General features: G+C 50.6%; 1 protein-coding gene across 1 annotated transcript; it reads right to left on the bottom strand.

Annotated features, from left to right (window-relative positions):
• Nucleotides 1–933: 933 nt before the first annotated feature.
• On the bottom strand, nucleotides 934–16,877 carry LOC144509149 (heme oxygenase 1-like). Its single transcript, XM_078237561.1, has 8 exons — nucleotides 16,716–16,877; nucleotides 14,272–14,392; nucleotides 10,562–11,053; nucleotides 10,292–10,344; nucleotides 9,128–9,248; nucleotides 7,489–7,980; nucleotides 4,877–4,994; nucleotides 934–2,594 (listed from the first exon to the last, which is right to left on the bottom strand). Exons 1-8 carry the CDS (start codon nucleotides 16,769–16,771, stop codon nucleotides 2,449–2,451), a joined length of 1,599 nt encoding a protein of 532 aa, XP_078093687.1. The 5' UTR covers nucleotides 16,772–16,877; the 3' UTR covers nucleotides 934–2,448.
• Nucleotides 16,878–27,332: the final 10,455 nt, after the last annotated feature.

The following is a 27,332-nucleotide window of genomic DNA, read 5'->3' on the forward strand; positions in this document are numbered from 1 at the left end:
ATTTAAACTGTGTTATTAAATAAAGTCTGTTTTTCTATAAAAGATCCATACTTTGTGAATGGAATCATTCCTGGAAATATTCTTTCCTCACTTCAAGCCATTTAGAAAAATTGCTGGAGTCTTTCTGACTTCCTAATGTAACTTGGGCCTCTGGTCTGTAAAATCATAGACTCCCTACATTGCAGACAGAGGCCATTTGGCCCATCGAGTCTGCACCGACAACAATCCCACCCAGGCTCTATCTCCATAATCCCACTTATTTACCCTGCCAATCCCCCTGTCACTAAGGAGCAATTTAGGATGGTCAATCCACCTAACCTGCACATCAGGGCAGCACGGTGGCACAGTGGTTAGCACTGCTGCCTCACAGCGCCAGGGACCTGGGGTCAATTCCTGGCTTGGGTCACTGTCTGTGTGGAGTTTGCACATTCTCCCCGTGTCTGCGTGGGTTTCCTCCGGGTGCTCCAGTTTCCTCCCATACTCCAAAGATGTGCGGGTTATGTGGATTGGCCATGCTAAATTGCCCCTTAGTGTCAGGGGGACTAGCTGGGGTAAATGCATGGGGTTATGGGGATATGGCTTGGGTGGGATTGTGGTTGGTGCAGACTTGATGGGCCAAATGGCCTCCTTTTGTACTGTAGGATTCAATGTTTCTATTGGAGTGTAGGAGGAAACCAGAGCACCCGGAGGAAACCCACTCAAGGAATGTGCAAACTCCACACAGACAGTGACCCGAGGCCGGAACTGAACCCGGATCCCTGGCGCTGTGAGGCAGTGGTGCTAACCACTGTGCCACCGAGCCGACGCCTTAACAGGAGGAAAATGCTGCCCTGTGTGCTTTGCTGCTGAGATCACTCACACTCAAATTCCCCAGATCAAACACTCTTACTCCACTCATCCTCACAGCTTTTAAAACAGAGCCAACACAGAATCTGAAATCAGTCGATTTTAATTCAAATGCAATTGTTTACAGTAGATTGAAATGGTTCAGTAACAATTTGTACAAATATATACTTATATACAAACAGTCTTAACGCAAAAATATAGGAAAAAAAACTTGCATTTCTATAGTGCCCGTCATGGCATCGGGACATCCCAAAGTGCTTCACAGCCAATGAAATACTTTCGAGGTGTGGTTAATGCTGTCACGCAAGGAGATTTGCGCACAGCAAGTTCCCACTAAAATGAACACGATCAGATTATTTTTTTTACCTTGTTTAGTAATGAGCAGCACAATGTCAGTAGATAATATCAGCCAGGACTTCCTGCAGTGATGACTTTTTAAAAAACAGCAACAATGTGGACTCTTATAGCACCGTTAATGTTCGGAAAATACCCCCCAAGGAGTTTCATGGGGACCGAGTATCGGACAAAGTTCCTGAGGGCACGTTGCATAAGTCTGACATATATTTCCTTGAGTTCAGAGGATTGAAAGGGCAACTGAAAAGGATTCAACAGGTTAAATAGTGAGAAATTATATTTTCACCAGAACAAGGAAAAATTGCAGCGATGAAGATGAAGGTGGGATAGGCTGGGGTTGTTTTCCTTGGAATAGAGGAGACTAAGGGGAGATTTGATTGAGAAGTACAATGTTGTGAGGGACCTAGACGGAGTGGATGGGAAGGACCCATGGGTGGCACGGTAGCTCAGTGGTTAGCGCAGCTGCCTCACAGCGCCAGGGACCCGGGTTCAATTCTGGCCTCGGGTGGCTTTCTGTGTGGAGTTTGCACGTTCTCCCCGTGTCTGCGTGGGTTTCCTCCGGGTGCTGCGGTTTCCTCCCACAGTCCAAAGGTTGTGCGGGTTAGGTTGATTGGTCATGCTAAATTGACCCTTAGTGCCAGGGGTACTAGCCAAAGTAAAGGTGTAGGGTTATGGGGATAGGGCCTGGGTGGGATTGTGGTTGGAGCAGGCTCGATGGGCTAAGTGGCCTCCTTCTGCGCTGTAAGCATTCTATCTCCGAACATCTCAAAGCGCTTTACAGCCAATCAAATGTCATTATCGCAGGAAATGCAACATCCGATCTGTGCACAGCAAGCTCCCACAGTAAAAAAAAAATCAATGCAGTACTGACTAGGTAATCTTTCCTTTCGTAATTTGATTGAGGGATAAATGTGGGAATCTCGGGAGAACTTCGCTGCTGTTCTGTGAAATAGTGCTGTGGGTTCGTCCGAGTAGGCAGATGGGGGAGGGACTCGGTTTAACAGTCCAGACAGGAAAACGACACCTCCGGCAGTGCTGCAGTCCCTCGGTACCGCTTTGGGGGGAGTGTCAGATCAGATTAAACGATCGACTCTCCGGGGTTGGGTTTAAACCCACAACCCTCCGACTCAGAAGCGAGAGTGCGATCCCCGCTGTCGCTTGGCTAAATAACTGGTTAAATTCGGTCAGTACTGCGATCGAGGGGAAGATGCCAGTTCAAATCCCTCGTTGCCTCATCGTCGGGCAGTCTCACAACAGATACTGGTACAAACCAATAGCGAGCGACACTGCCGCCAAACCAAGTAGAAGGGCGAATCGCAGGGGCGGGCTGTTCATTAACGAATCACGTGGCTGCTTCGGCAGATGTTGATTGGCTCCTGTTGGTATTGCTTGTCCTGTGAGGGCAAAAGATAATAGTCATTGGTTGACTGGGACAGGCCAATAGACTGTAACCAATCCAGCTGTTGGTGTTTATGAGATTCATACTGTCCTCTGTACATTCACACACTCTCACCTGGACAGCTACTGGGTTCTATCAGTTAGTGCCACTTGGTGAAAAAGGGTAATTATGGGTGGCAGCAAATACTGGGAAGTTGCTTGAGGGCCAGGGTAATTCTCGGCTAATTCTCTGGAGAACAAGAGTTCAAATCCCCCACAAAGCCAGAAAATGCTGGAAAAATCTCAGCAGGTCTGACAGCATCTTTGGGTCATCCTGACTCGAAACGTTGGCTCTATTCTCTCTCCACAGATGCTGTCAGACCTGTTGAGACTTTCCAGCATTTTCCGTTATTGTCTCAGATCCCGGCATCCGCAGCACTTTGCTTTTTGATCTTGGTTCAAATCACGGCAGCTGTGGGAATTTAAATTCAATTAATTGATAAATTCAGAATATAAAGTCATGAAATTATCATCGTTTGTTGTAAAACCTCATCTGGTTCACTAGTGTTCCTTGAGGGAAGAATATCTGCCCCCCAAACAAAAGAACAAGAACAAAGGAGAGCACAGCACAGGAACAGGCCCTTCGGCCCTACAAGCCTGTGCTGATCATGATGCCCTAACTAAACTAAAAAAAACTTCTGCCCTGACTCAGTCCGTATCCCTCTATTCCCTCCCTATCATGTACCCATCCAGATGCCTCTTAAATGTTGTTAATGTGCCTGTTTCCACTACCTCCTCCTGGCAGCGCGTTCCAGGCACCCACCTCTGTGAGAAAAACCTCCCCCCGGGCACATCTCCCTTAAACTTTCCCCCTCTCATCTTGAACCTGTGCCCCCTTGTAACTGACACTTCCACCCTGGGAAAAAGCCTCTGACTATCCACTCTGTCTATGCCTCTCATAATTTTGTCGAGCTCAATCAGGTCGCCCCCTCAGCCTCAGTCCAGTGAAAACAACCCTAGTTCATAGCCATCACCCTCGAGACCAGGGCGAGATCCTCACTGGGTCCAGCCTACATCTGACTCTAGGCTCACAGTAACGTGAATCATTTTCATCCTCCCCTCTGAAATGGCTGAGCAAGACACTTGGTTAAAAAGGGTAATTATGGGTGGCAACAAATACTGGTACAGTCATGGCCACAAAAGCGTAAGGTGATGCATTTTGGGAGAACAAGGAAAGGAAATATAGAAGGAATAGTAGGACGCTAGGAAGTACAGAGGACCGGGGGGGGTGCATGTCCAAAGATCCCTGAAGGCAGCAGGACAGGTAGATAAGGTGGTTGAGAAGGCATATGGGATACTTGTATTCTATGCCTCGGCTAATAAAGACAAGAGCAGGGAGGTTATGATGGAGCTGTATAAAACGCTGGTTAGGCCACAGCTGAAGTACTGTGTGCAGTTTAGATTGCCACACTATAGGAAGGATGTGATTGCACTAGAGAGGCTGCAGAGGAGATTCAGCAGGATGTTGCCTGGGCTGGAGTGTTTCAGCTACGAAGAGAGGCTGGGGCTGTTTTCCCTTAGAGCAGGGAAGGCTGAGGGGGGACCTCATCGAGCTGTACAAAATAATGAGGAACACAGAGACGGATGGAGATAGGATGGAAGGTTTCCCCTTAGTGGAGGGGTCAATAACCAGGGGACATAGATTTAGGGTAAGGAGCAGGAGATTTGGAGGGGATTTGAGGATAAACCTTTTCACTGAGGGTGGTGGGAATCTGGAACTCGCTGCACGAGAGGGTGGTAGAGGCGGGAACCCCCACAACATTTAAGAAGTATTTCGATGAGCACTTGAAATGTCACAGCATACAAGGCTATGGAGCCAGCGCTGGGAAATGGGATTAGAAAAGATAGGCGTTTGATGGCCAGCACAAACATGATGGGCCAAAGGGCCTCTTTCCATACTGTAAAACTCCATAGAATCATGGAATCCCACAGTGCAGAAGGAGGCCATTCAGCCCAGCCAGTCTGCACCAACCACAATCCCAGCCAGCCCCTATCCCCATAACCCCATGCATTTACCCTTGCTAGCCCCCCCCCCCTGACACTAAGGGGCAAATCTTCCTGTTCTGCCCGCCACAGGATTCGGAGCGGGCGAGGGGGCGTACCATGGAAAGGTTCATTGACCTCAGGGAGGATTTTCTGGATTCGGGACGAGTACAGCTGGAAGAACCCACTCTGCGACTCTATGACGCAGATTCACGTGCTCCCCCCCCCTTCCCCCGCCCAGTCTCACCTCCCTTACCCTGAGCGGTGGTGCGTTTCCTGGTCTCTGTGGCGCGTTTCCTGGTCTCTGTGGCGTTCCCGTGTGCGGCACCATTCCTCTCCGGTCCGGAGCTCAATGCCTGGAGTTCGGTGAAAAGCTGCAGCGAGGAATGAGAGGAGAAAGTTTTTCATTCTGACGGGCTGCGGTGTAATAGAGATAAGATGGCCGGAGCTGTGACTCGCGGATCCCAGTCGGTCCGGGTGGACACGGGCGGGGCAGGAGAGTCCGGGAAGGCCCAACTCAGGAAATAAAACCCAGTGTCTGAGGGAGCACAACCCCAACCCAAACCCGCGTCCACCCCAGCCCATATCTGATGTGGAGATGCCGGCGTTGGACTGGGGTGGGGCACAGTAAGAAGTCTCACAACACCAGGTTAAAGTCCAACAGGTTTATCACGAGTTTTTGGAGTGCTGCTCCTTCCTCAGGTTGGACTTTAACCTGGTGTTGTGAGGCATCTTATTACCCCTATCTCCTCAGTGAAGGATTCCCGGAAAACACTCGGACTGAACCAGATTGATTGGACTGAACCAGATTGATTGGACAGTCAGCCGGCATGAGATGGTGACAGTCACGGATCGAGGGTTGATATTGCGGCCTGTTCATGAATCCTCTTCACTGCCTTAGAAGCAGGGAGGAGTCATTGCACTCAGCAAGAGACCATTCAGCCCATCAACTCCATCAGTGGGAGGATACCAAAACAAGAAGGACAACACAATGTCAGACAATATTCATCCCATCAATCAGCCCCCTGGACAGTCACGGGGCTCCAGGAATCACCTCAGACCGAAGGAAGTTGCACCTGATCAAAGTTCACACCTTCATTTCAAGTATTGTTAATTTTTACATCGTTATAAAAGCAGTGCTGAAGGAGTGCCGCACTGTCATACGTCAGTGCTGAGGGAGAGCCACACTGTCAGGGGGTCAGTACTGAAGGAGTGCCGCACTGTCAGAGGGTCAGTGCTGAGGGAATGCCGCACTGTCAGAGGGTCAGTACTGACGGAGTGCTGCACTGTCAGAGGGTCAGTGCTGAAGGAGTGCCACACTGTCAGAGGGTCAGTACTGACGGAGTGCTGCACTGTCAGAGGGTCAGTGCTGAGGGAGTGCCGCACTGTCAGAGGGTCAGTACTGACGGAGTGCTGCACTGTCAGAGGGTCAGTGCTGAAGGAGTGCCGCACTGTCAGAGGGTCAGTACTGAGGGAGTGCTGCACTGTCAGAGGGTCAGTCCTGAGGGAGTGCCGCACTGTCAGAGGGTCAGTGCTGAGGGAGTGCCGCACTGTCAGAGGGTCAGTACTGACGGAGTGCCGCACTGTCAGAGGGTCAGTACTGAGGGAGTGCTGCACTGTCAGAGGGTCAGTGCTGAGGGAGTGCCGCACTGTCAGAGGGTCAGTACTGACGGAGTGCTGCACTGTCAGAGGGTCAGTGCTGAGGGAGTGCCGCACTGATGTGGAGATGCCGGCGTTGGACTGGGGTAAACACAGTAAGAAGATTAACAACACCAGGTTAAAGTCCAACAGGTTTATTTGGTAGCAAAAGCCACACCTTTTGCTTTTGCTTTTGCTACCAAATAAACCTGTTGGACTTTAACCTGGTGTTGTTAAACTTCTTACTTTGGAGTGCCGCACTGTCAGAGGGTCAGAGCTGAGGGAATGCCGCACTGTCAGAGGGTCCGTACTGAGGGAGTGCTGCACTGTCAGAGGGTCCGTGCTGAGGTAGAGCCGCACTGTCAGAGGGTCAGTGCTGAGGGAGTGCCGCACTGTCAGGGGGTCAGTGCAGAGGGAGAGCCGCACTGTCAGAGGGTCAGTGCTGAGGTAGAGCCGCACTGTCAGAGGGTCAGTGCTGAGGGAGTGCCGCACGGTCAAAGGGTCAGTGCTGAGGGAGTGCCGCACTGTCAGAGGGTCAGTACAGAGGGAGCGCCGCACTGTCAAAGGGTCAGTGCTGAGGGAGTGCTGCACTGTCAGAGGGTCAGTACTGAGGGAGTGCTGCACTGTCAGAGGGTCAGTGCTGAGGGAGTGCTGCACTGTCAGAGGGTCAGTACTGAGGGAGTGCCGCACTGTCAGAGGGTCAGTACTGAGGGAGTGCTGCACTGTCAGAGGGTCAGTGCTGAGGGAGTGCCGCACTGTCAGAGGGTCAGTGCTGAGGGAGTGCTGCACTGTCAGAGGGTCAGTAGTGCTGAGGGAGTGCTGCACTGTCAGAGGGTGCACATGGAGTCAAGACTTCACACAAATGAACAGCACATACTCTCTTACACTCTCTCTACCGGACATTCTCTCTGCCACCTTCGTCCGTCGGGAAAAAGATACAAAATTCTGAGGTCACGTACCAATCGACTCAAGAACAGCTTCTTCCCTGTTGCTGTTAAACTTTTGAATGGACCTACCTTGTATTAAGTTGGGTCTTTCTCTACACCCTAGCTATGACTGTAACACTACATTCTGCACCCTCTCCTTTCCTTCTCTATGAATGGTATGCTTTGTATAGCGTGCAAGAAACAATACTTTTCACTGTATACTAATACATGCGACAATAATAAATCAAATTAAATCACAGATACAGTACTCACTATGGTTACTGATTATGAGTCTTTCTCTTACCTCTACATTGAGTTGAAAGGCCCGGTTTGCCTCATCCAGGATTTTTCCCTTTGTCTCTCGACTGATTTCCAGCGTGTTCATTCGCGAGCGGTACAGCTGCTTGAACTTGGTGGCGTTGGTGACCCGGTCAAAGGTGAAGAATGCCACCCCTTCGCCCGTGCTGGGCAGCTGCAATGCTTTCTGGGCCACTTTCTTCAGCACCTGGCCCCCCGACAGGTCCCCCAAGTACCTGATGTAGGTGTGGGCCACCAGGAGCTCGGGTGCCCTTCGGCCCACCTCCTGGATCCGTGACATGTATTTCCCTGTGGCCCTGGGACACTCGATGCGGCTCCTCCAGCCCGGCCCGTGGAAGTATTCCAGATCCTGTTCCAAGGCCTCTTTCCGGTTGAGCTCCGCGGGGAAGTAGAGAGGGGCGAAGGCCGGGTGGTCCTTGTTCCTCTCGATCTCCTCTTCCAAGGCCGTGTAGATGAAGTACAGAGAGTCCAGCAACAGCTGCAGGAGGGAGGGAAGGGAAGAAGATTGTGAACAGGGTGTAGCTCAGCTCACCGCCAGAGCGCCAATGTAGAGTGGGCATTGAGGGCGAGAGTGCTGAGGGCACTGAATGAGCACCATTGCCATATTCCACCTGATGTAAAAACAATACTGAAGGAGTGCCGCACTGTCAGAGGGACAGTACTGAGGGAGTGCTGCACTGTCAGAGGGTCAGTGCTGAGGGAGTGCCGCACTGTCAGAGGGTCAGTGCTGAGGGAGTGCTGCACTGTCAGAGGGTCAGTACTGAGGGAGTGCTGCACTGTCAGAGGGACAGTACTGAGGAAGTGCTGCACTGTCGGAGGGACAGTACTGAGGAAGTGCTGCACTGTCAGAGGGACAGTACTGAGGAAGTGTTGCACTGTCAGAGGGACAGTGCTGAGGCAGCGCCATGCTGTCAGACGTGGCGGTTCTACAGTGGTACCTGAGGAACATTTCCAACTGGGTGGACCCCTCCCTTCCCCAGTCTGGTGCTCGGGTTCCAATTATAGACAGATCCTTTTGCCTGAGTCCTCAGCCTAGGATAGTCCAAAGATGTGCGGGTTAGGTTGATTGGCCATGCTAAAATTGCCCCTTAGTTTCCTGAGATGCGTAGGTTAGAGGGATTAGCAGGTAAATATGTAGGGATATGGGGGTAGGGCCTGGGTGGGATTGTGGTCGGTGCAGACTTGATGGGACAAATGGCCCCTTTCTGCATTGTAGGGTTTCTATGATTGAGTTACAATTTACCCCAGTTTCCCTGGGCAAGGAGGTGGAGCAGTGAGAGCAGCTGTGATTCCTGCTCCTGGCCTCGGGCCTGTGGGCCTACAGACAGGCTCAAGCTGGCCTCAAGGCCTCCCAGTGACACTCGCTGGCTGTCCGAACCATGGTTCCGGTGAGGTCACGGACGATCTGTGTGCTGTCCTCTACACGTCCCTATTCTGGAACCAGTGAGTAGGGAAAAGGGGGTGGGTGCTGAGGGGGAAAGAATGGGTAAGAGTGAAGGTGGAGGGGGGGAGGGACGAGAGTGAAGGGTTGAGGGAGGGCTGGGATTAGTGAGGAGAGGTCATGAGTAAAACTGTGAGGGAGGGAACAGAGTGCAGTGTTTATAGAACCAATATCTTTCCTTTACCTTAAACTGATCTCGGGACACCTGACCCTTCTGGAAGTTTCTCATGAACTCCGAGTTTTCGGCCAGTTCGTGCGAATCCTTTGTGGCCAGCTTCAGAGCTTCTGATAGGTCAGCTGGCATGCTGTGACAAAGAGATCAAAGGGCAGGGTTAGGTTGGTCCAATTCAGCTGCTGCCCCAGGTTGGCTCCCTCATTCAAACAGAACGCCCCCCCCACCCCCCTACCACCCTGTACCCACCCCCACCACCCCCTACCCTAACCGTAACCTTAATCCTAAAACTAATCCGGAACCTAACCTTAAGATTAACTTTAAGACTAACCCTGAACCTCACCCTAACCTTGACCCTAACCCTCAGGCTGCTCCTCCTGGTGGTGGATTTGGAGCCAGTGTTGGGGAGATATCTGCCCCTCTCCCTTCCCCTTTCCTCTTTGCTCATATGCCTTTCCTGTCCAGTGGGTTTCATAGAATCATAGAAACCCTACAGTGCAGAAAGAGGCCATCTGGGCCATCGAGTCTGCAATGACCACAATCCCACCCAGGCCCTACCCCCATATCCCTATATATTTACCCGCTAATCCCTCTAACATCTCAGGACACTAAGGGGCAATTTTAGCATGGCCAATCAACCTAACCCGCACATCTTTGGACTGTGGGAGGAAACAGGAGCACCTGGAGGAAACCCACGCAGACACGAGGAGAATGTGCAAACTCCACACAGACAGTGACCCAAGCCAGGAATCGAACCCAGGTCCTTGGAGCTGTGAAGCAGCAGTGCTAACCACTGTGCTACCGTGCCGCCAAACGGGTTTGTTGGTCTCAGACTGTCATTGGGAACACTCAATGGATCTAAGCCCTTGTTCTGATTGTTCCTTTCTCCTTGCTCCTTTCTCAAAGGCACTGACTCTCACCAGGATGCACAGTGGTGGAATCCAGCATCCTGGTCAGATACCGTACAGCTCAGGTGGTAACCTCTCTCTCTAACCCCCTGTGTTACTGGTTGTATCTCCCCATTTTTATAGGAAAGGAGGGCTGATCAGGCTGAGCCACATTAATGGACCAGGGAAAGGATGCTTTATGCTGCAGCTATGGATGTGGTTGTGGTACAGAGTTCTGCCCATGGCAGGTATGGAATTCAAATCCTAGTTGGCACCACGATGTTCTTACCTGGAACCTTGCTTGGGGTCCTGAGCTTTCAGCTGCTGCAGCTCTGCAAAGACCTGCATTGGAAATAAGATAGAAAGCAGTTTGAGGCTGGGCCCAAGACGAAGGAAGAAACGTAGGCCAAGGCTGGGTAGGCCTAAGGATCTAGGCTGAATCTGCCTTAGCAACAAAGGCTGAGTGGACTTCAAGTGAAGGCCAAACTGTAAATTGTACCAAGGTCAGAAACAAAACCTTGCGAGATAATTAACACAAAATTGGATATCTTTCTCTTACCTCCACATTGAGTTGAAAGGCCCGGTTTGCCTCATCCAGGATTTTTCCCTTTGTCTCTCGACTGATTTCCAGCGTGTTCATTCGCGAGCGGTACAGCTGCTTGAACTTGGTGGCGTTGGTGACCCGGTCAAAGGTGAAGAATGCCACCCCTTCGCCCGTGCTGGGCAGCTGCAATGCTTTCTGGGCCACTTTCTTCAGCACCTGGCCCCCCGACAGGTCCCCCAAGTACCTGATGTAGGTGTGGGCCACCAGAAGCTCGGGTGCCCTTCGGCCCACCTCCTGGATCCGTGACATGTATTTCCCTGTGGCCCTGGGACACTCGATGCGGCTCCTCCAGCCCGGCCCGTGGAAGTATTCCAGATCCTGTTCCAAGGCCTCTTTCCGGTTGAGCTCTGCGGGGAAGTAGAGAGGGGCGAAGGCCGGGTGGTCCTTGTTCCTCTCGATCTCCTCTTCCAAGGCCGTGTAGATGAAGTACAGAGAATCCAGCAACAGCTGCAGGAGGGAGGGAAGGGAAGAGGATTGTGAACAGAGTGTAGCTCAGCTCACCGCCAGAGCGCCAATGTAGAGTGGGCATTGAGGGCAAGGAGCACGGTAACAGATTGAGGATTCTGAGGAAGAGGGCACTGAGGGTGAGGGCGCCGATGGCAAATTTTGTCTGCTCTCCCAACAGTACTGACGGAGTGCCACGCTGTCAGAGGGTCAGTGCTGAGGGAGTGCCGCACTGTCAGGGGATCAGTGCTGAGGGAGTGCTGCACTGTCAGAGGATCAGTGCTGAGGGAGTGTCACACTGTCAGAGGATCAGTGCTGAGGGAGTGCCGCACTGTCAGAGGATCAGTGCTGAGGGAGTGCCGCACTGTCAGAGGATCAGTGCTGAGGGAGTGCCACACTGTCAGAGGGTCAGTACTGAGGGAGTGCCGCACTGTCAGAGGGTCAGTACTGAGGGAGTGCCGCACTGTCAGAGGGTCAGTACTTAGGGAGTGCTGCACTGTCAGAGGGTCAGTACTGAGGAAGTGCTGCACTATCAGAAGATCAGTGCTGAGGGAGTGCTGCACTGTTGGCGGTGCCATTGTCCAGACGTTAAACTGAGGCTCCCTCAGGTGGACAAAAAAGATCCCACAGACACTCTGCCGAGAAGAGAAGGACGGCTCTCTCACTGTCGTGGGGTCAATAATGATCCCTCAGCCAACCACCCAAAAGCAGATAATCTGGTCAGAATCTCATTGCTGTTTGTGGGATCTTGCTGTGCATAAACAATGATCACACTTCGAAGGCATTTCATTGTCTGTAAAGCCCTTTGGGACGCAGGAGGTGGTGAAAGGCGCTATAGAAATGTAAGTTTCCCTTTACTGTTCCTTACGAAAAAGGATTTCTTTGTTACTGATTGAGTGGTAGGCACACTTCATGGAGTGGACCTGGTGTTGTTAAACTTCTGACACAGTTCATGGAGGCAGAGGGCTAGGAATGGATTGTGGGGGGGAGATTCCTTAACCCTCCCCCCTCCATTTAGGAACACGGGCTTGTAACTTTACACTGTGGGGCATCCACTTTAAGTAGGTGTGATTTGACTTTGAACAATGCCTCCAGCAGTGGTGGCCAAAATACAGGAGGGACATTGCAGTAAGGGAAAGTTTACAGAAAAAGACAACCAGAATGATACAGGGTCAGAGCAATGAGGGAGGGCAACATTGGGTGGTGGGCCTGGGTAAGATGAGTCAGTGCAGACTCAATGGGTTTGATGGCCTCCCTCTGCACTGTACGGATTCTAAGAGTAGGCCTTGAGCCTGCTGCGCCATATAATAAGATCATGGTTGATCTGACAATAACCTCAAATCTGCATCCTGCCTGCCCCCAAATAACCGACCACCCACTTTGCTTGCCAAGAATCTATTCACCTCTGCCTGAAAAATATTCAAATACTCTGCTTCCAGCGCTTTCTCAGGAAGGGAGTTCCAGAGAAGCATGACCCTTTGAGAGAAAAAAAATTGCCTCAAATCCATTTTTAATGGGCGACCCCCTTATTTTTAAAGCGTCACCCTTGGTTGCCCTGCCAACCAGAGTGACTATGGTTTCAGAAGCAAGGGAAGGCCTAGGATTTAAGAAGATGGAATTCAGGCTAGATCTGGGTCTCAGGGCCTTCTCTCAGAGGGAGTCTTTGGAACTCTCTTCCACTAAAAGGTGCTGGAAGAAGAGCCATGGAATTGTTTCTAAGGCAGAGCTGGACAGATTCTTGACTAACACGGAGGCGAAAAGTTATCAGGGGTAGGCGGGAAACGTGGGATTGAAGTTGCAAACAGATTGGTTTATTGAATGGCGGAGCAGGCGGGAGGGGACGGGTCGAGCCATAGAAAAGTTAAAGCACAGTAGGAGGCCATTCAGCCCATCTGGTCCATGCTAGCCTGAGGACACCCAGGTGCCCTTTCTAATCTCACTTCCTGCACCCAGCCCATAGCCCTGCAACTTACAGCACTTAAGGTGCAGATCCAGGTACTTTTTAAAAGAGTTTAGGGTCTCTACCTCCACCACTAACCTGGGCAGCAAATCCCAGACACCCACTCACCTACTCCTGCTCCTAATTCATATGCTCTTACATTGTTTAAAATTTATTTATTAGTGTCACAAGAAGGCTTACGTTAACACTGCAATAAAGTTAATGAAAATCCCCCAGTTGCCACACTCCGGCGCCTGTTCGGGTACACTGAGGGAGAATTTAGCATGGCCAATGCACCCTAACCAGCATCTTTAAGACTGTGGGAGGAAACCGGAGCACCCGGAGGAAACCCACGCAGACACGGGGAGAACGTGCAGACTCCACACAGACAGTGACCCAAGCCGGGAATCGAACCCAGGTCCCTGGTGCTGTGAGGCAGCAGTGCTAACCACTGTGCCACCGTGGAAATGGGGAGAATTAGAGTAAGGCATTCACAACCATGAAGGGCGTTGACAGAGTAAACAAGGAGAAACCAGGAAATGAGTTGGGAGGGTCAGGTACCAGAGGAACACAGGTTTAAGGGTTATGGCCAAAAGCACTCGAGACAGAACAAGGAGATTATTTTTTAATGTAGTGAGTTGTTGTTTTTATTCATGCGTGGGACATGGGTGTTGCTGGCTGGTCAGCATTTATTGCCCATCCCGAGTTGCCCGAGGGCAGTTGAGAATCAACCACATTGCTGTGGCTCTGGAGTCGCATGTAGGCCAGACTGGGTAAGGACGGCAGATATCCTTCCCTCAAGAACATGAGTGAAGCAGATGGGTTTTTCCAACAATCGACAATGGTTTCATGGTCATCAGTGGATTCTTAATTCCAGATACTTTTCATTGAATTCAAATTCCACCACCTGCCCTGGCGGGATTCGAACCCGGGTCCCCAGGACATTAGCTGAGTTTCTGGATTAATAAATAGTCTAGCGATAATACCACTTGGCCATCGCCAAACTGTGAGCTAGTTTGTGAGGGCAAGGGGCTGCAAGATGGAAGTTGATTCAATAATAACTTTGGATATTGAAGGGGAGGGGGTATTTGCAACTCAAGCAGGGGGAGGGGGCAGATTAGTAATCACAGGGATGATTGGGCAAATGGCTTCCCTCTATGCTGTAAAGTATTCTGATTCTAACATGGGGCTTACGAATACAGGACGAGAAAGAGACACAGTGGATTTGACCTCCAGCTCCCTGAGGCTCAAGCTTGGACTTTTCCAGTGACTGAAACCTTACCTCGAACTGCTCCCGGGTCACCTGACCCTTCTGGAAGTTTCTCATGAACTCTGAGTTTTCGGCCAGCTCATGTGACTCCTGTGTGGCCAGCTTCAGGGCTTCTGATAGGTCATTCGGCATGCTGGGGAGAAAGAGGTCAAAGGGCAAGGTTAAGGTTCGGCTCAGTCAGACCCCAGCCTCACGTGGGGGGTCCCCTGTCTCACACACAGCTCCACCCCCTCAAAACAACCCCAAAAAACAGAGGGAGCTGTCATCAGAATCCCCCCCTCCCCATTACTCCGCACTCTCACAAAGGCATCAGCAGTCCAGTTGTCCAAATGTGAATCTAAACAGTAAGTGTTGTCAGGATATTCAGTTGTGAAGGGCGTCACATCTAGATAGAGGTCAGAGGATGTAGCCAGGTCACTGGGAGAAATGCCATGCAATTAGTCACTGTAGATCCTGTGTTTTTCCAGTTGAGGTCCACAGCCATGTTGCTCTCACCCCTGAGGTCATTATTTATAGACGCAACCGCACGTTGAATTTCAGCTCCTTATTCATCTATAGATTGCAATGCTGCTGAGAGCAATCAGACCCACTCCTTCTCCCCCTGGTGCTCTGCCCTCTCCACACCCTCTATAGGTAGCAACCTGCCCCCATCTCCAACCACCTAACTCCGAATTGTGGAGGCCAATTGATCCCTAACCCGGAAACACTCATGAGCAAGGTGTATGCCGTGTGGAGTCGCACTGTCACCCCCCCCACACCCCCCGACGTGAGACTGGGGCAGAAAATCTCAGAAGGTCATAGGGACCTCATGGAGATCGGATGGGGGGGGGGGGGGGGGGGGGATCACAGGAACCTCACAGGGTCACATTGTTGGTTGTGGTGTGGCACTGTGCTGGGTTGGGGTTAGTTAAGGTGTTCTTGGCAGCAGCGAAGCGACCCCTGGGAATGTAGGTGAGGAGTTGAGGTGGCAAACGGATATGGGGGAGTGGGGTGGGGTCATCATACTAATCGGGTAACCTCGCTCACTCCAACAACACGGGTGGCATGGTGGCACAGTGGTTAGCACTGCTGCCTCACAGCGCCAGGGACCCGGGTTCAATTCCGGCCTTGGGTCACTGTTTGTGCGGAGTCTGCACGTTCTCCCCATGTCTGCGTGGGTTTCCTCCGGGTGCTCCGGATTCCTCCCACAGTCCAAAGATGTGCAGGTTAGGTGGATTGGCCGTGCTAAATGTCCCCTTAGTGTCAGGGGGACGAGGAGGGGTTATGTGGGGTTACGGAGATAGGACCTGGGTGGGATCAGTGTCGGTGCAGGCTCGATGGGCCAAATGGCCTCCTTCTGCACTGTAGGAATTCTATGATAGCTTCAGAGTCTGAAACCTGTTCCCCAGAATCTTCTGGTCAAGGATCAGTGAATCACTGTCCAGGATATCATGCAGGAAAAGGGGGTTGCCATGGTAACGTAGTCCGTACCTTCCACCCACCTCCATTTCCTGATGAACAGCCTACTGGGTTTACCATCTGTCAATGTTTAATCCCTTTGTCACCTTTACATGTTGGACAGCCCAGCGAGCAGCTGTGTTTACAATGTGCCACCCAGCTCACTCCGGGTTCAGAGTCTGGGACTCACTCGGGGTTCACACCGGATTCTACCTCCTCGCCACGGAATCAGAGCGGGTGATTGAGGGCAACGGAAATGTCTGTCGACCTTGGGCGGGATTTTCCAGTCTCGGGTCGAGCGAGGCCATAAAATCCCACCCTCACAGTCTGTGACTCACTCTGTTTTAAAGTTTATTTATTCGTGTCGCAAGTAGGCTTACATTCACACTGCAATTAAGTTACTGTGAAAAATCCCCTAGTCACCACACTCCGGTGCCTGTTTGGGTACACTGAAGGAGAATTTAGCACAGCCAATGCACCCTAACCAGCACGCCTTTCGGACTGTGGGAGGAAATCGGAGCACCCGGAGGAAACCCACGCAGACACGGGGAGAACATGCAGACTCCACATAGACAGGGACCCAAGCCGGGAATCGAACCCGGGTCCCTGGCACTGTGAGGCAGCGGTGCCAACCACTGTGCTGCCCCTGGGTTCAGAGTCTGGGACTCACTCTGGGTTCAGAGTCTGGGACTCACTCCGGGTTCAGAGTCTGGACTTCATTGCAGTGTGAATGTAAGCCTACTTGTGACTCATAAATAAACTTGATCCAAGTCAAATAAACTTGACTTGGATTCACTCCGGGTTCAGAGTCTGGGATTCACCCCGGATTCAAAGTCTGGGATTCACCCCGGATTCAGAGTCTGGGATTCACCCCGGGTTCAGAGTCTGGGACTCACTCTAGGTTCAGACTCTGGGACTCAGTCTGGGTTCAGAGTCTGGATTCACTCGGGGCTCAGAAACAGACTCAGTCAGGTTTGCAGTCCAGGTTTCAGCATCCTGTCTAGCCGTTGTCTCCCTACCTGTCTGTGTCTGTACAGGCAACATTTCCTCTCAGGGTATCCATTCCGTTCTCCATCTCTGTCTCGGGTTCTCTGGCTGCTCCCTGGCTGCTCGCTGAATCCAGTGTTGGAAGTGCTGGCGCACAAACCCTTTTATCTCCTGTTTCTGGAACAGTCACATGTCGCTGTGGCTCAGCCCTCTTGTTGCAGCACGTCTGTCCCCTCCCCACCATTCAAAATCTTTCACATGATAAACGGGCACAAAGAACTCGTACAGAAAGGATGCTGACTTCATTTCCTGTGTGGTTTTCTTCATAGCTGAATTGTCAGATGGCTCCAGGCGTCAGCCTGTGTTCCTTATCCGAGTGAAACCTTTGACCTCCTCTTCCCCATTCAACCCCCATCCCCCCCACACACACACAGTTCCAGCCTATGCTGATGAGCAACCAGCTTCTGCAGAAACGAGAAAGTTTAACCCCTTGGCTGCCAGTTCCAGAGCTTTTTTGAACGGAAAGGAGGAGTGAGCTTCTTGACACAAGAGGACCATGGACAATGTTCCCACTGAGCTGTACAGCAGGAATGTACCGACTGCACACAGCACAGAAACATCAGAGTCAACGAGTCTACGAGGCTCTGGAGTTCACTTCTAGAGGGAAACAAAAGATTAGCCACCCCTGCTTCCCCTTCAAGTCATCCCCAAGCTCTTCACAGCCGTCGAAAAACATTTCCATGGAATCTCTACAGTGCGGAAAGCGGCCATTCAACCCATTGTGCCTGCACTGACAATAATCCCACCCAGGCCCTATCCCCATAACCAGATGTATTTACCCTGCTAATCCCCCTGACACTAAGGGGCAGTTTAGCACCTAACCTGCACATCTTTGGACTGTGGGAGGAAACCGGAGCACCCGGAGGAAGCCCACGCAGAAGGTGCAGACTCCGCACTGACAGTGACCCAGCACTGCTGCCTCACGGCGCCAGGGTACCGGGTTCGATTCCCGGCTTGGGTCACTGTCAGTGCGGAATTTGCACGTTGTGCCCCGTGTCTGCGTGGGTTTCCTCCGGGTGCTCCAGTTTCCTCCCACAGTCTGAAAGACGTGCTGGTTAGGTGCTAAATTCTCCCTCAGTGTAACCGAACAGGCGCTGGAGTGTGGCGACTAGGGGATTTTCACAGTAACTTCATTGCAGTGTTAATGTAAGCCTACTTGTGACACTAATAAATAAACTTCAAACCCAAGGCCGGAATCGAATTCAGGTCCCGAGTGCTGTGATCCAGTAATGCTAACCATTGTGCTGAATTAAATCCTGGAAACTAATCATGGCTGCAATGCAGAAAACACAGCTTACACCCAGCGAGCTGCCGCACACATCGAAAATAAAAAACGGCTCAATGGGTGGTTTGAACGATGTTGCTTGAGGGGTAGGTGGTGAGAAGCTGGTCCCCTCTCAAGAGGTCATGAAGGACTGGAGGGCACAGGTTCAAAATAGCGGGGAAATGGGGTAGAAGTGATGTGAGGATTTTTTTTTTACCCAGCGGGCGGTTGGAGTCTGGAACGAACTTCGCAAGAGGGTGGCGGAGTCAGGTTTGATCGAGGTATTCGAAAGGGAATTGAATTGCTATCTGAACAGAAAAAATGTGCCAGGTTCCAGAGGATAAGGCAGGGGAGTGGGACTAGGTAGAATGCTCTTTCAGAGAGATAGTACAATCTCAATGGGCTGAATGGCATCCTTCTGCACTGTAAAGATTCCATAGAATCCCCACAGTACAGAAAGAGGCCATTCGGCCCATCCGTGTCTGTACCGACCACAATCCCACCCAGGCCCTATTCCCGTAACCCCACGCACTTACCCTGCTAATCCCCCTGGCACTAGGATCAATTTAGCATGGCCAATCCACGTAACCCACAAAATCTTTAGACTGTGGGAGGAAACTGGAGCATCTGGAGGAAACCCACGCAGACACGGGGAAAAAGGCAAACTCCACACAGACAGCGACCAAGGCCAGAATTGAGCCTGGATCCCTGGCACTGTGAGGCAGCAGTACTAACCACTGTGCAACTGTGCCGCCCCATGGGATAAATATTGGCCAATATGGCATGGGAAGAGAAACTCCCCTTCAAAATAATAGCCACAGCATCTTCCATCTCCACCTGAGCGAGGCCCAGGGTTCAATATCCCATCTGAAAGACGGTACCTCTGACAGGGCAGCACTCCTTCAATACATCACAGTCAAGCTTGCGTTTTGGGCAAAGTGGCCCCATCTCTGATCTCAGTGCTCAGCAACAAGGTCCCTAGGTCCAGCCTAGGTCCAGCCATTCCCATCAGTCAGTGTGTGGCAGCGAGGGTGGGGAAAGGGTTGCCATGCCAACTGCTGGGCCTCACGCAGAGCGTGGCTGTTTAGACAGGGAGGCAGAGTGCGGGAGGTGCGGGAGTTGTTGGGGGCGGTGGGGGTGGGGTGTGGGGGGGGGGGGGCAGTGGAGGGGGTGGGGGTGGGGGGAAGTGTCAGTAGCCCGGCAAAGACTGGCATCATTCGGGAGAAGCAGATGAAGACATTTTTGAATTGCAGCTCTTGTCAAATGGCAAATCTGGAAAGTTCCAGAGAAAGCAAGAGAGTCTGACTCATGCTCCAATTCACGCTGGTCATATCTTCTTTGACAGGAAGTAGTCAGTAAGTGGATCCTACCAGAACAGAGTTGAGACAACAATTACTTACAAAGGGAAAGCCTTCCTCTCAATCTCCTCTCTCTCCTGTCTCTCCCTCCCCTTTCCCTTCCTCCCCTCAATCCCCTCTTTCCCCTTCCCTCCATCCCCTCCATCTCCCTCCCTCCTCTTTTCTTCCGACCCCTTCCTCCCTTCACCCCTCTACCTCCCTCCCTTTTCCCTTCTTTCCCCTCCTCTCCTCCATCTTCCCCTCCACCTCCTCTTCCCTCCTCATCTCTCCCACTCCTCCCCTCCCCCTGGTGTCCCCTACCTCCACCCCCATTCCGTTCACACCCCCCTCCCCTCCCTTTCAACCTCTGCTCCTCCTCCCTGGCCTCCTCCCTCAGTCTATGAGGCTTTTCCATTGGGCGACGCAGTGCAAGGCTGCCCTCCTCGAATGACCCTCAACCCTCCCCTCATTAGTCCCCTTTTCACCCCCTTCTCACTTTGTCCCCTTGCAACCCTCAGAACCCATTCCCCGCCCCCCACCTCCCCCTCCCCCCATGGCTCTCCTCCTACCATGATGTGGAGAAGCTGGCGTTGGACTGGGTAAGCACAGTAAGAAGTCTCACAACACCAGGTTAAAGTCCAACAGGTTTATTTGGTAGCAAAAGCCACTAGCTTTCGGAGCACTGCCCCTTCATCAGGTGAGTGGGAGTTCTGTTCACAAAAAGGGCATATAAAGACACAAACTCAATTTACAAAATAATGGTTGGAATGCGAGTCTTTACAGGTAATCAATTCTTAAAGGTACAGACAATGTGAGTGGAGAGAGGGTTAATCACAGGTTAAAGAGATGTGTATTGTCTCCAGCCAGGACAGTTAGTGAGATTTTGCAAGCCCAGGCAAGTCGTGGGGGTTACAGATAGTGTGACATGAACCAAGTTCCGCACACATGAGGACGGCCGTAACCGGAATTTTGGGTTTGGAATTTTGGGAATAAACCTGTTGGACTTTAACCTGGTGTTGTGAGACTTCTTACTCTCCTCCTACAACAGCTTCACTTAGAGAGAGGGTTGCCATGGAAATGAAAGATAGTAGTGCGTACACGATATTCCTCTGGCATTCTTGTGCTTCAGGGTCTCAGTGGTCGCTGCTGGAGATTGCAGGAAACTATACTGTTCCCCAGCCTGTCCCAAGTTAACCCCAACACCAGTAGTAAGTACAAATAAACTAGTCCCCACCTCCCATCTCCAACCTGTTAATTCGATCCCTTCCACTCAGTGAAGCCAGGCTGTGAACTTGAGTTACCATCAGTATCCTTCTGTTCCTCACTGACTGAGTGTTCCATCTTGTACCAGTTTCAGCTCCTTTGAGGTTCCCTCAATGGCCTCCGCTTTTCTTCATCACTGACCTTTCACCCTTTGGGCCTAGCTTTGATCCAGCCGGAAAGCATTTTGTGTGAAGAATCCGCTTCCTGAGTTGACTCTCCACAGTCTGGCTCTAATGCCCCCCTCAGCTGCACAGCCCCCACACCAGAGAGAAAATAACTTCTCTTCATCTGCCCTTCCATTTAATCATCTTAAACATCAGCAATCCTTTATCCAAGTGAATATGAACCAACTAGTTCTCATAATGTAGCCCTTTTAGCCCCACTATCTGGTGAAACTGTACTACATCCCCTCCAAGCTGTAGAACAGCATATCCTTTACATGGACCTACACTCAAAGAACAAAGAACAAAGAAAATTACAGCACAGGAACAGGCCCTTCGGCCCTCCAAGCCTGCACCGACCATGCTGCCTGACTTAACTAAAACCCCCTACCCTTCCAGGGACCATATCCCTCTATTCCCATCCTATTCATGTACTTGTCAAGACGTCCCTTAAAACTCACTACCGTATCCGCTTCCACTACCTCCCCCGGCAACGAGTTCCAAGCACCCCTACTCTCTGTGTAAAAGATCTGCCTCGTACATCTCCTTTAAACCTTGCCCCTTGCACCTTAAACCTATGCCCCCGAGTAATTGACTCTTCCACCCTGGGAAAAAGCTTCTAACTATCCACTCTGTCCATGCCTCTCATAATCTTGTAGACTTCTATCAGGTCTCCCCTCAACCTCCATTGCTCCAGTGAGAACAAACCAAGTTTCTCCAACCTCTCCTCATAGCGAATGCCCTCCATACCAGGCAACATCTTGGTAAATCTTTTCTGTATCCTCTCCAAAGCCTCCACATCCTTCTGGTAGCGTGGCAACCAGAATTGAACACTATATTCCAAGTGCGGCCTAACTGGGGTTCTATAAAGCTGCAACATGACTTGCCAATTTTTAAACTCAATACCCCGGCCAATGAAGGCAAGCATGCCATATGCCTTCTTGACTACCTTCTCCACCTACATTGCCACTTTCAGTGACCTGTGTACCTGTACACCCAGATCCCTTTGCCTATCAATACTCTTAAGGGTTCTGCCATTTACTGTATATTTCCTATCTGTATTAGACCTTCCAAAATGCATTACCTCACATTTGTCTGGATTAAACTCCATCAGCCATCTCTCCGCCCAAGTCTCCAACTGATCTATATCCTGCTATATCCTCTGATGGTCCTCATCGCTATCCGCAAATCCACCAACCTTTGTGTCGTCCGCAAACTTACTAATCAATCCAGTTACATTTTCCTCCAAATCATTTATATATATTACAAACAGCAAAGGTCCCAGCACTGATCCCTGAGGAACACCACTTGTCACAGCCCTCCATTCAGAAATGCACCCTTCCACTGCTACCCTCTGTCTTCTTTGACCGAGTTCGTGTCTTTATATGCCCTGTTTGTGAACAGAATTCCCACTCACCTGAATCATAGAAACCCTACAGTGCAGAAGGAGGCCATTCGGCCCATCGAGTCTGCACCGACCACAATCCCACCCAGGCCCTACCCCCACATATTTACCCGCTAATCCCTCTAACCTACGCATCCCAGGACTCTAAGAGGCAATTTTTAACCTGGCCAATCAACCTAACCCGCACATCTTTGGCCTGTGGGAGGAAACCGGAGCACCCGGAGGAAACCCACGCAGACACGAGGAGAATGTGCAAACTCCACACAGACAGTGACCCGAGCCGGGAATCGAACCCGGGACCCTGGAGCTGTGAAGCAGCAGTGCTAACCACTGTGCTACCGTGCCGCCCAAGAAGGAGCTTAAGGCTCCGAAAGCTTGTGGCTTTTGCTACCAAATAAACCTGTTGGACTTTAACCTGGTGTTGTTAAACTTCTTACCTTCTTTGACCGAGCCAGTTTTGTATCCACCTTGCCAGCTCACCTCTGGTCCCATGCGACTTCGCCTTCTGCACCAGTCTGCCATGAGGGACCTTGTCAAAGGCCTTACTGAAATCCATGTAGACAACACCCAATGCCCTATCCTCATCAATCACCTTCGTCACTTCCTCGAAAAACTCGATTAAGTTTGAGACACGATCTTCCCTTCACAAAACCATGTTGCCTCCCCTACATTCCCCCGTTGGTCTGCTTGGCCATAAGCTTTGGAAACACGCACCCTGGACATTCTTCTTCCGTTAGGAAAAGATACAAAAATCTGAGGTCACATACCAACCAACTCAAGAACAGCTTCTTCCCTGCTGCCATCAGATGTTTGAATGGACCTACCTTATATTAAGCTGATCTTTCGCTACACTCTAGCTATGACTGTAACACTACTTTCCTTCTCCCCTATGTACTCTATGAATGGTATGCTTTGTCTGTACAGCGTGAAGAAACAATACTTTTCACGGTATACCAATACATGTGACAATAATAAATCAAATCAAATCAAACCAAACTCCATACAGCACATCACTTTTTTTATTCATTTGTGAGACGATGGGCGTTGCTGGCTGGCCAGCATTTATTGCCCATCCCTGGTTGCCCTTGAGAAGGTGGTGGTGAGCCGCCTTCTTGAATCGCTGCAGTCCACGTGCTGTGGGTTGACCCACAATGCCGTTGGGGAGGGAATTCCAGGATTTTGACCCAGCAACTGCGAAGGAACGGCGATATATTTCCAAGTCAGGACGGTGAGTGGCTTGGAGGGGAACTTGCAGGTGGTGGTGTTCCCATTTATCTGCTGCCCTTGTCCTTCGAAATGGGGAAGTAGTCATGGGTTTGAAAGGTGTTGTCTAAAGATCTTTGGTGAATTGCTGCATCTTGTAGATAGTACACACAGTTGCTACTGAGTGTCGGTGGTGGAGGCAGTGAATGTTTGTAGATGTTGTGCGAATCAAGCAGGGCTCCTTTGTCCTGGATGGTGTCAAGCTTCTCGAGTGTTGTTGGAGCTGCACCCATCCAGGAAAGTGGGGAGTATTTCATCACACTCCTGACTTCTGCCTTGTAGATGGTGTATAGGCTTTGGGGAGTCAGGAGGTGAGTTGCTCGCCGCAGTATTCCTAGCCCATTTTGAGTAAGAGGTCAGTGAGAGCTCGCCCTCCATCCCAGAACCCTCGGATGAACCTGTATCTGGGGTCACCATTGCAGATGTCAGAGCAGCCTTCTTGAAGGTCAACGCACAGAAAACAACTGGCCCGGATGGGGTATCGGGACGTGCACTCAGATCCTGCACGGACCAGCTGGCGGGGGTATTCACAGACATCTTCAACCTCTCTTTACAACAATCTGAAGTCCCTATCTGCTTCAAGAAGATGACCTTCAACCTGGTACCAAAGAAAAGCCAGGCAGTGTGCCTTAGCGACTATTATCCGGTGACTCTGACATCCATCATTATGAAGTGCTTCGAAAGGCTAGTCATGGCACGAATCAATTCCAGCTTCCCAGACTGACTGGATCCACTACAGTTCACCTACCACCAAAACAGGTCCACATCAGACGCCATCTCCCTGGCCCTGCACTCAACTCTGGAAATAACAAAGATGCCTATGTCAGACTCAAAGAGAACAAAGAGAACAAAGAACAGTACAGCACAGGAAACAGGCCCTTCGGCCCTCCAAGCCTGTGCCGCTCCTTGGTCCAACTAGACCAATTGTTTGTATCCCTCCATTCCCAGGCTGCTCATGTGACTATCCAGGTAAGTCTTAAACGATGTCAGCGTGCCTGCCTCCACCACCCTACTTGGCAGCGCATTCCAGGCCCCCACCACCCTCTGTGTAAAAAACGTCCCTCTGATGTCTGAGTTATACTTCGCCCCTCTCAGCTTGAGCCCGTGACCCCTCGTGATCGTCACCTCCGACCTGGGAAAAAGCTTCCCACTGTTCACCCTATCTATACCTTTCATAATCTTGTATACCTCTATTAGATCTCCCCTCATTCTCCGTCTTTCCAAGGAGAACAACCCCAGTCTACCCAATCTCTCCTCATAGCTAAGACCCTCCATACCAGGCAACATCCTGGTAAACCTTCTCTGCACTCTCTCCAATGCCTCCACGTCCTTCTGGTAGGGCGGCGACCAGAACTGGACGCAGTACTCCAAATGTGGCCTAACCAGCGTTCTATACAGCTGCATCATCAGACTCCAGCTTTTATACTCTATACCCCGTCCTATAAAGGCAAGCATACCATATGCCTTCTTCACCACCTTCTCCACCTGTGTTGCCACCTTCAAGGATTTGTGGACTTGCACACCTAGGTCCCTCTGTGTTTCTATACTCCTGATGACTCTGCCATTTATTTTATAACTCCTCCCTACATTATTTCTTCCAAAATGCATCACTTCGCATTTATCCGGATTAAACTCCATCTGCCACCTCTCCGCCCAATTTTCCAGCCTATCTATATCCTGCTGTATTGCCCGACAATGCTCTTCGCTATCCGCAATTCCAGCCATCTTCGTGTCATCCGCAAACTTGCTGATTACACCAGTTACACCTTCTTCCAAATCATTTATATATATCACAAATATATATATCACTCCTATTTATTGACTACAGCTCAGCCCCACAACACCATTATTCCCACGAAACTCATCTCCAAACTCCCTGGCCTGGGGCTCGGTTCCCCCCTCTGCGACTGGAACCTGAACTTCCGAACCCAGGCTGCAATCAGTGGGGATACAACACCTACTCGCTGATCATCCTCAACACCAGTGCCCCACAAGGCTGTGTCCTTAGCCATGAGCTTTGGAAACACGCACCCCGGACATTCTCTCTTCCATCGGGAAAAAGATACAAAAGTCTGAGGTCACGTACCAACCGACTCAAGAACAGCTTCTTCCCTGCTGCCATCAGACTTTTGAATGGACCTACCTCGCATGAAGTTGATCTTTCTCTGCACCCTAGCTATGACTGTAACACTACATTCTGCACTCTCTTCTTTCCTTCTCTATGAACGGTCTGCTTTGTCTGTATAGCGCGCAAGAAACAATACTTTCCACTGTACACGAATACATGTGACAATAATAAATCAAATCAAATCAAATCCCCCTCAGGCCTTTCCTACCCACCCCCCAGAGACCTCCCCCAAAACCTACCAGGTCCGGGATAGTCCCAGTCCTCTCCATTGCAGCTCCTTAGGGAGGGGATTCCAGAACCCCCATCACCAATGATGGAGTGATTAACATTGGGATGATCAGTAGATCAGGATTGCAGATGTGTAGATATCTCGTGGGGGTTGAGGAGTTGGATGAGGTTACATTATAGAGTTAAAGTTGGAAAGCCAGTTTGAAAGATACAGGGTTCACTGGAGTTATTGAATGTTAGCAGAAAGGGAACTGATCTTGAGTTTGTGAAATGAGGAACAGTGGCTGCAAGCGAAACTAGCAGATTTAAGAAGTGAGAGGAAGGAGTAGGTTTGGCAACAAAATGTCCATTTGATCATTAAAGTGTCCTCCTTCACTTCAATTGTCAACTTAGGCTGTTCAACCACTGAACCCAGTTCTTATCTGACACTATCCACACATAGAGTCCAAATAGAAATCTCTGGAGTATCATGGCCCTGTGCAGGTCTGTGTGAGTGAGTGTTTGTTTGAGTTGTGTATGTGTGTGTGGGAGTATGTCTGAATGAGTGAGGGTGTGTTTCTGTGTGGATGTGCGAATGTGAGTGAGTATGTGTGCATGACTGTGTGTTAGTGAGTGAGTGTGTGTGTGCATGTGAATGAATGAGTGTCTGTGTGAGTGAGTGTGAATGAGTATGTGTATTTGTGAGTGTGTGAGTGAGTATGTGAGTGTGTGTGTGTGTGTATGTGTGTGTGTGAGAGCCCATATTAGTGTGTGTGTGTATATGCGTGTGTGAGTGAGAATCTATACGAGTGTGTTTGTGTGTGCGTATATGTGAGTGTGTGTGTATGTGAGTGAATGAGTGTGCGTGTGAGTGAGTGAGTGTGTGCATGAGTGTGAGTGTGTGTGTGCGTGTGAGTGATTGTTAGTGTGTGTATGAGTGTGTGTGTGTGAGTGAGAGTGTGTGTATGAGTGTGTGAGAGTGTGTCTATAAGTGTGTGCGTGTGAGTGAGTGCGTGTGAGTGATTGTGAGTGTGTGTGTGTGGGTGATTGTGAGTGTGTGTGTGAGCATGTGTGTGAGTGATTGTGAGTGTGTGAGTGGTTGTGAGTGTGTGTGTGAGTGAGTGTGAGTGTGTGTGTGTGAGTGAGTGTGTTTGTGTATGAATGTGTGTGTGAGAGAGTGTATGTGTGTGAGTGTGTGAGTGAGCGTGTGTGTGTGTGAGTGTGTGTGTGAGTGTGTGTGAGTGATTGTGAGTGTGTGTGTGAGTGAGTGAGTGTATGTGTGTGTGAGTGTGAGTGAGCGTGTGTGTGTGTGAGTGTGTGTGTGAGTGTGTGTGAGTGATTGTGAGTGTGTGTGTGAGTGAGTGTGTGTGAGTGAGTGAGTGTGTTTGTGTATGAATGTGTGTGTGAGAGAGTGTATGTGTGTGAGTGTGTGAGTGAGCGTGTGTGAGTGTGTGTGTGAGTGTGTGTGAGTGATTGTGAGTGTGTGTGTGAGTGAGTGTGTGTGAGTGATTGTGAGTGTGTGAGTGTATGTGTGTGTGAGTGTGAGTGAGCGTGTGTGTGA

This window comes from Mustelus asterias, chromosome 21, assembly GCF_964213995.1.
Source record: "Mustelus asterias chromosome 21, sMusAst1.hap1.1, whole genome shotgun sequence".
NCBI lineage: Eukaryota > Metazoa > Chordata > Chondrichthyes > Carcharhiniformes > Triakidae > Mustelus > Mustelus asterias.

What these genes read in the sequence shown, in the direction of transcription:
- LOC144509149 (XM_078237561.1), bottom strand. Translation starts at nt 16,771, where the DNA reads ATGGAGAACGGAATGGATACCCTGAGAGGAAATGTTGCCTGTACAGAC. An exon ending in TGACCCGGGAGCAGTTCGAG is followed by an intron (nt 11,054 to 14,271) that starts GTAAGGTTTCAG and finishes TCCCTCCTGCAG; the next exon opens with CTGTTGCTGGATTCTCTGTA. An exon ending in TGTCCCGAGATCAGTTTAAG is followed by an intron (nt 7,981 to 9,127) that starts GTAAAGGAAAGA and finishes TCCCTCCTGCAG; the next exon opens with CTGTTGCTGGACTCTCTGTA.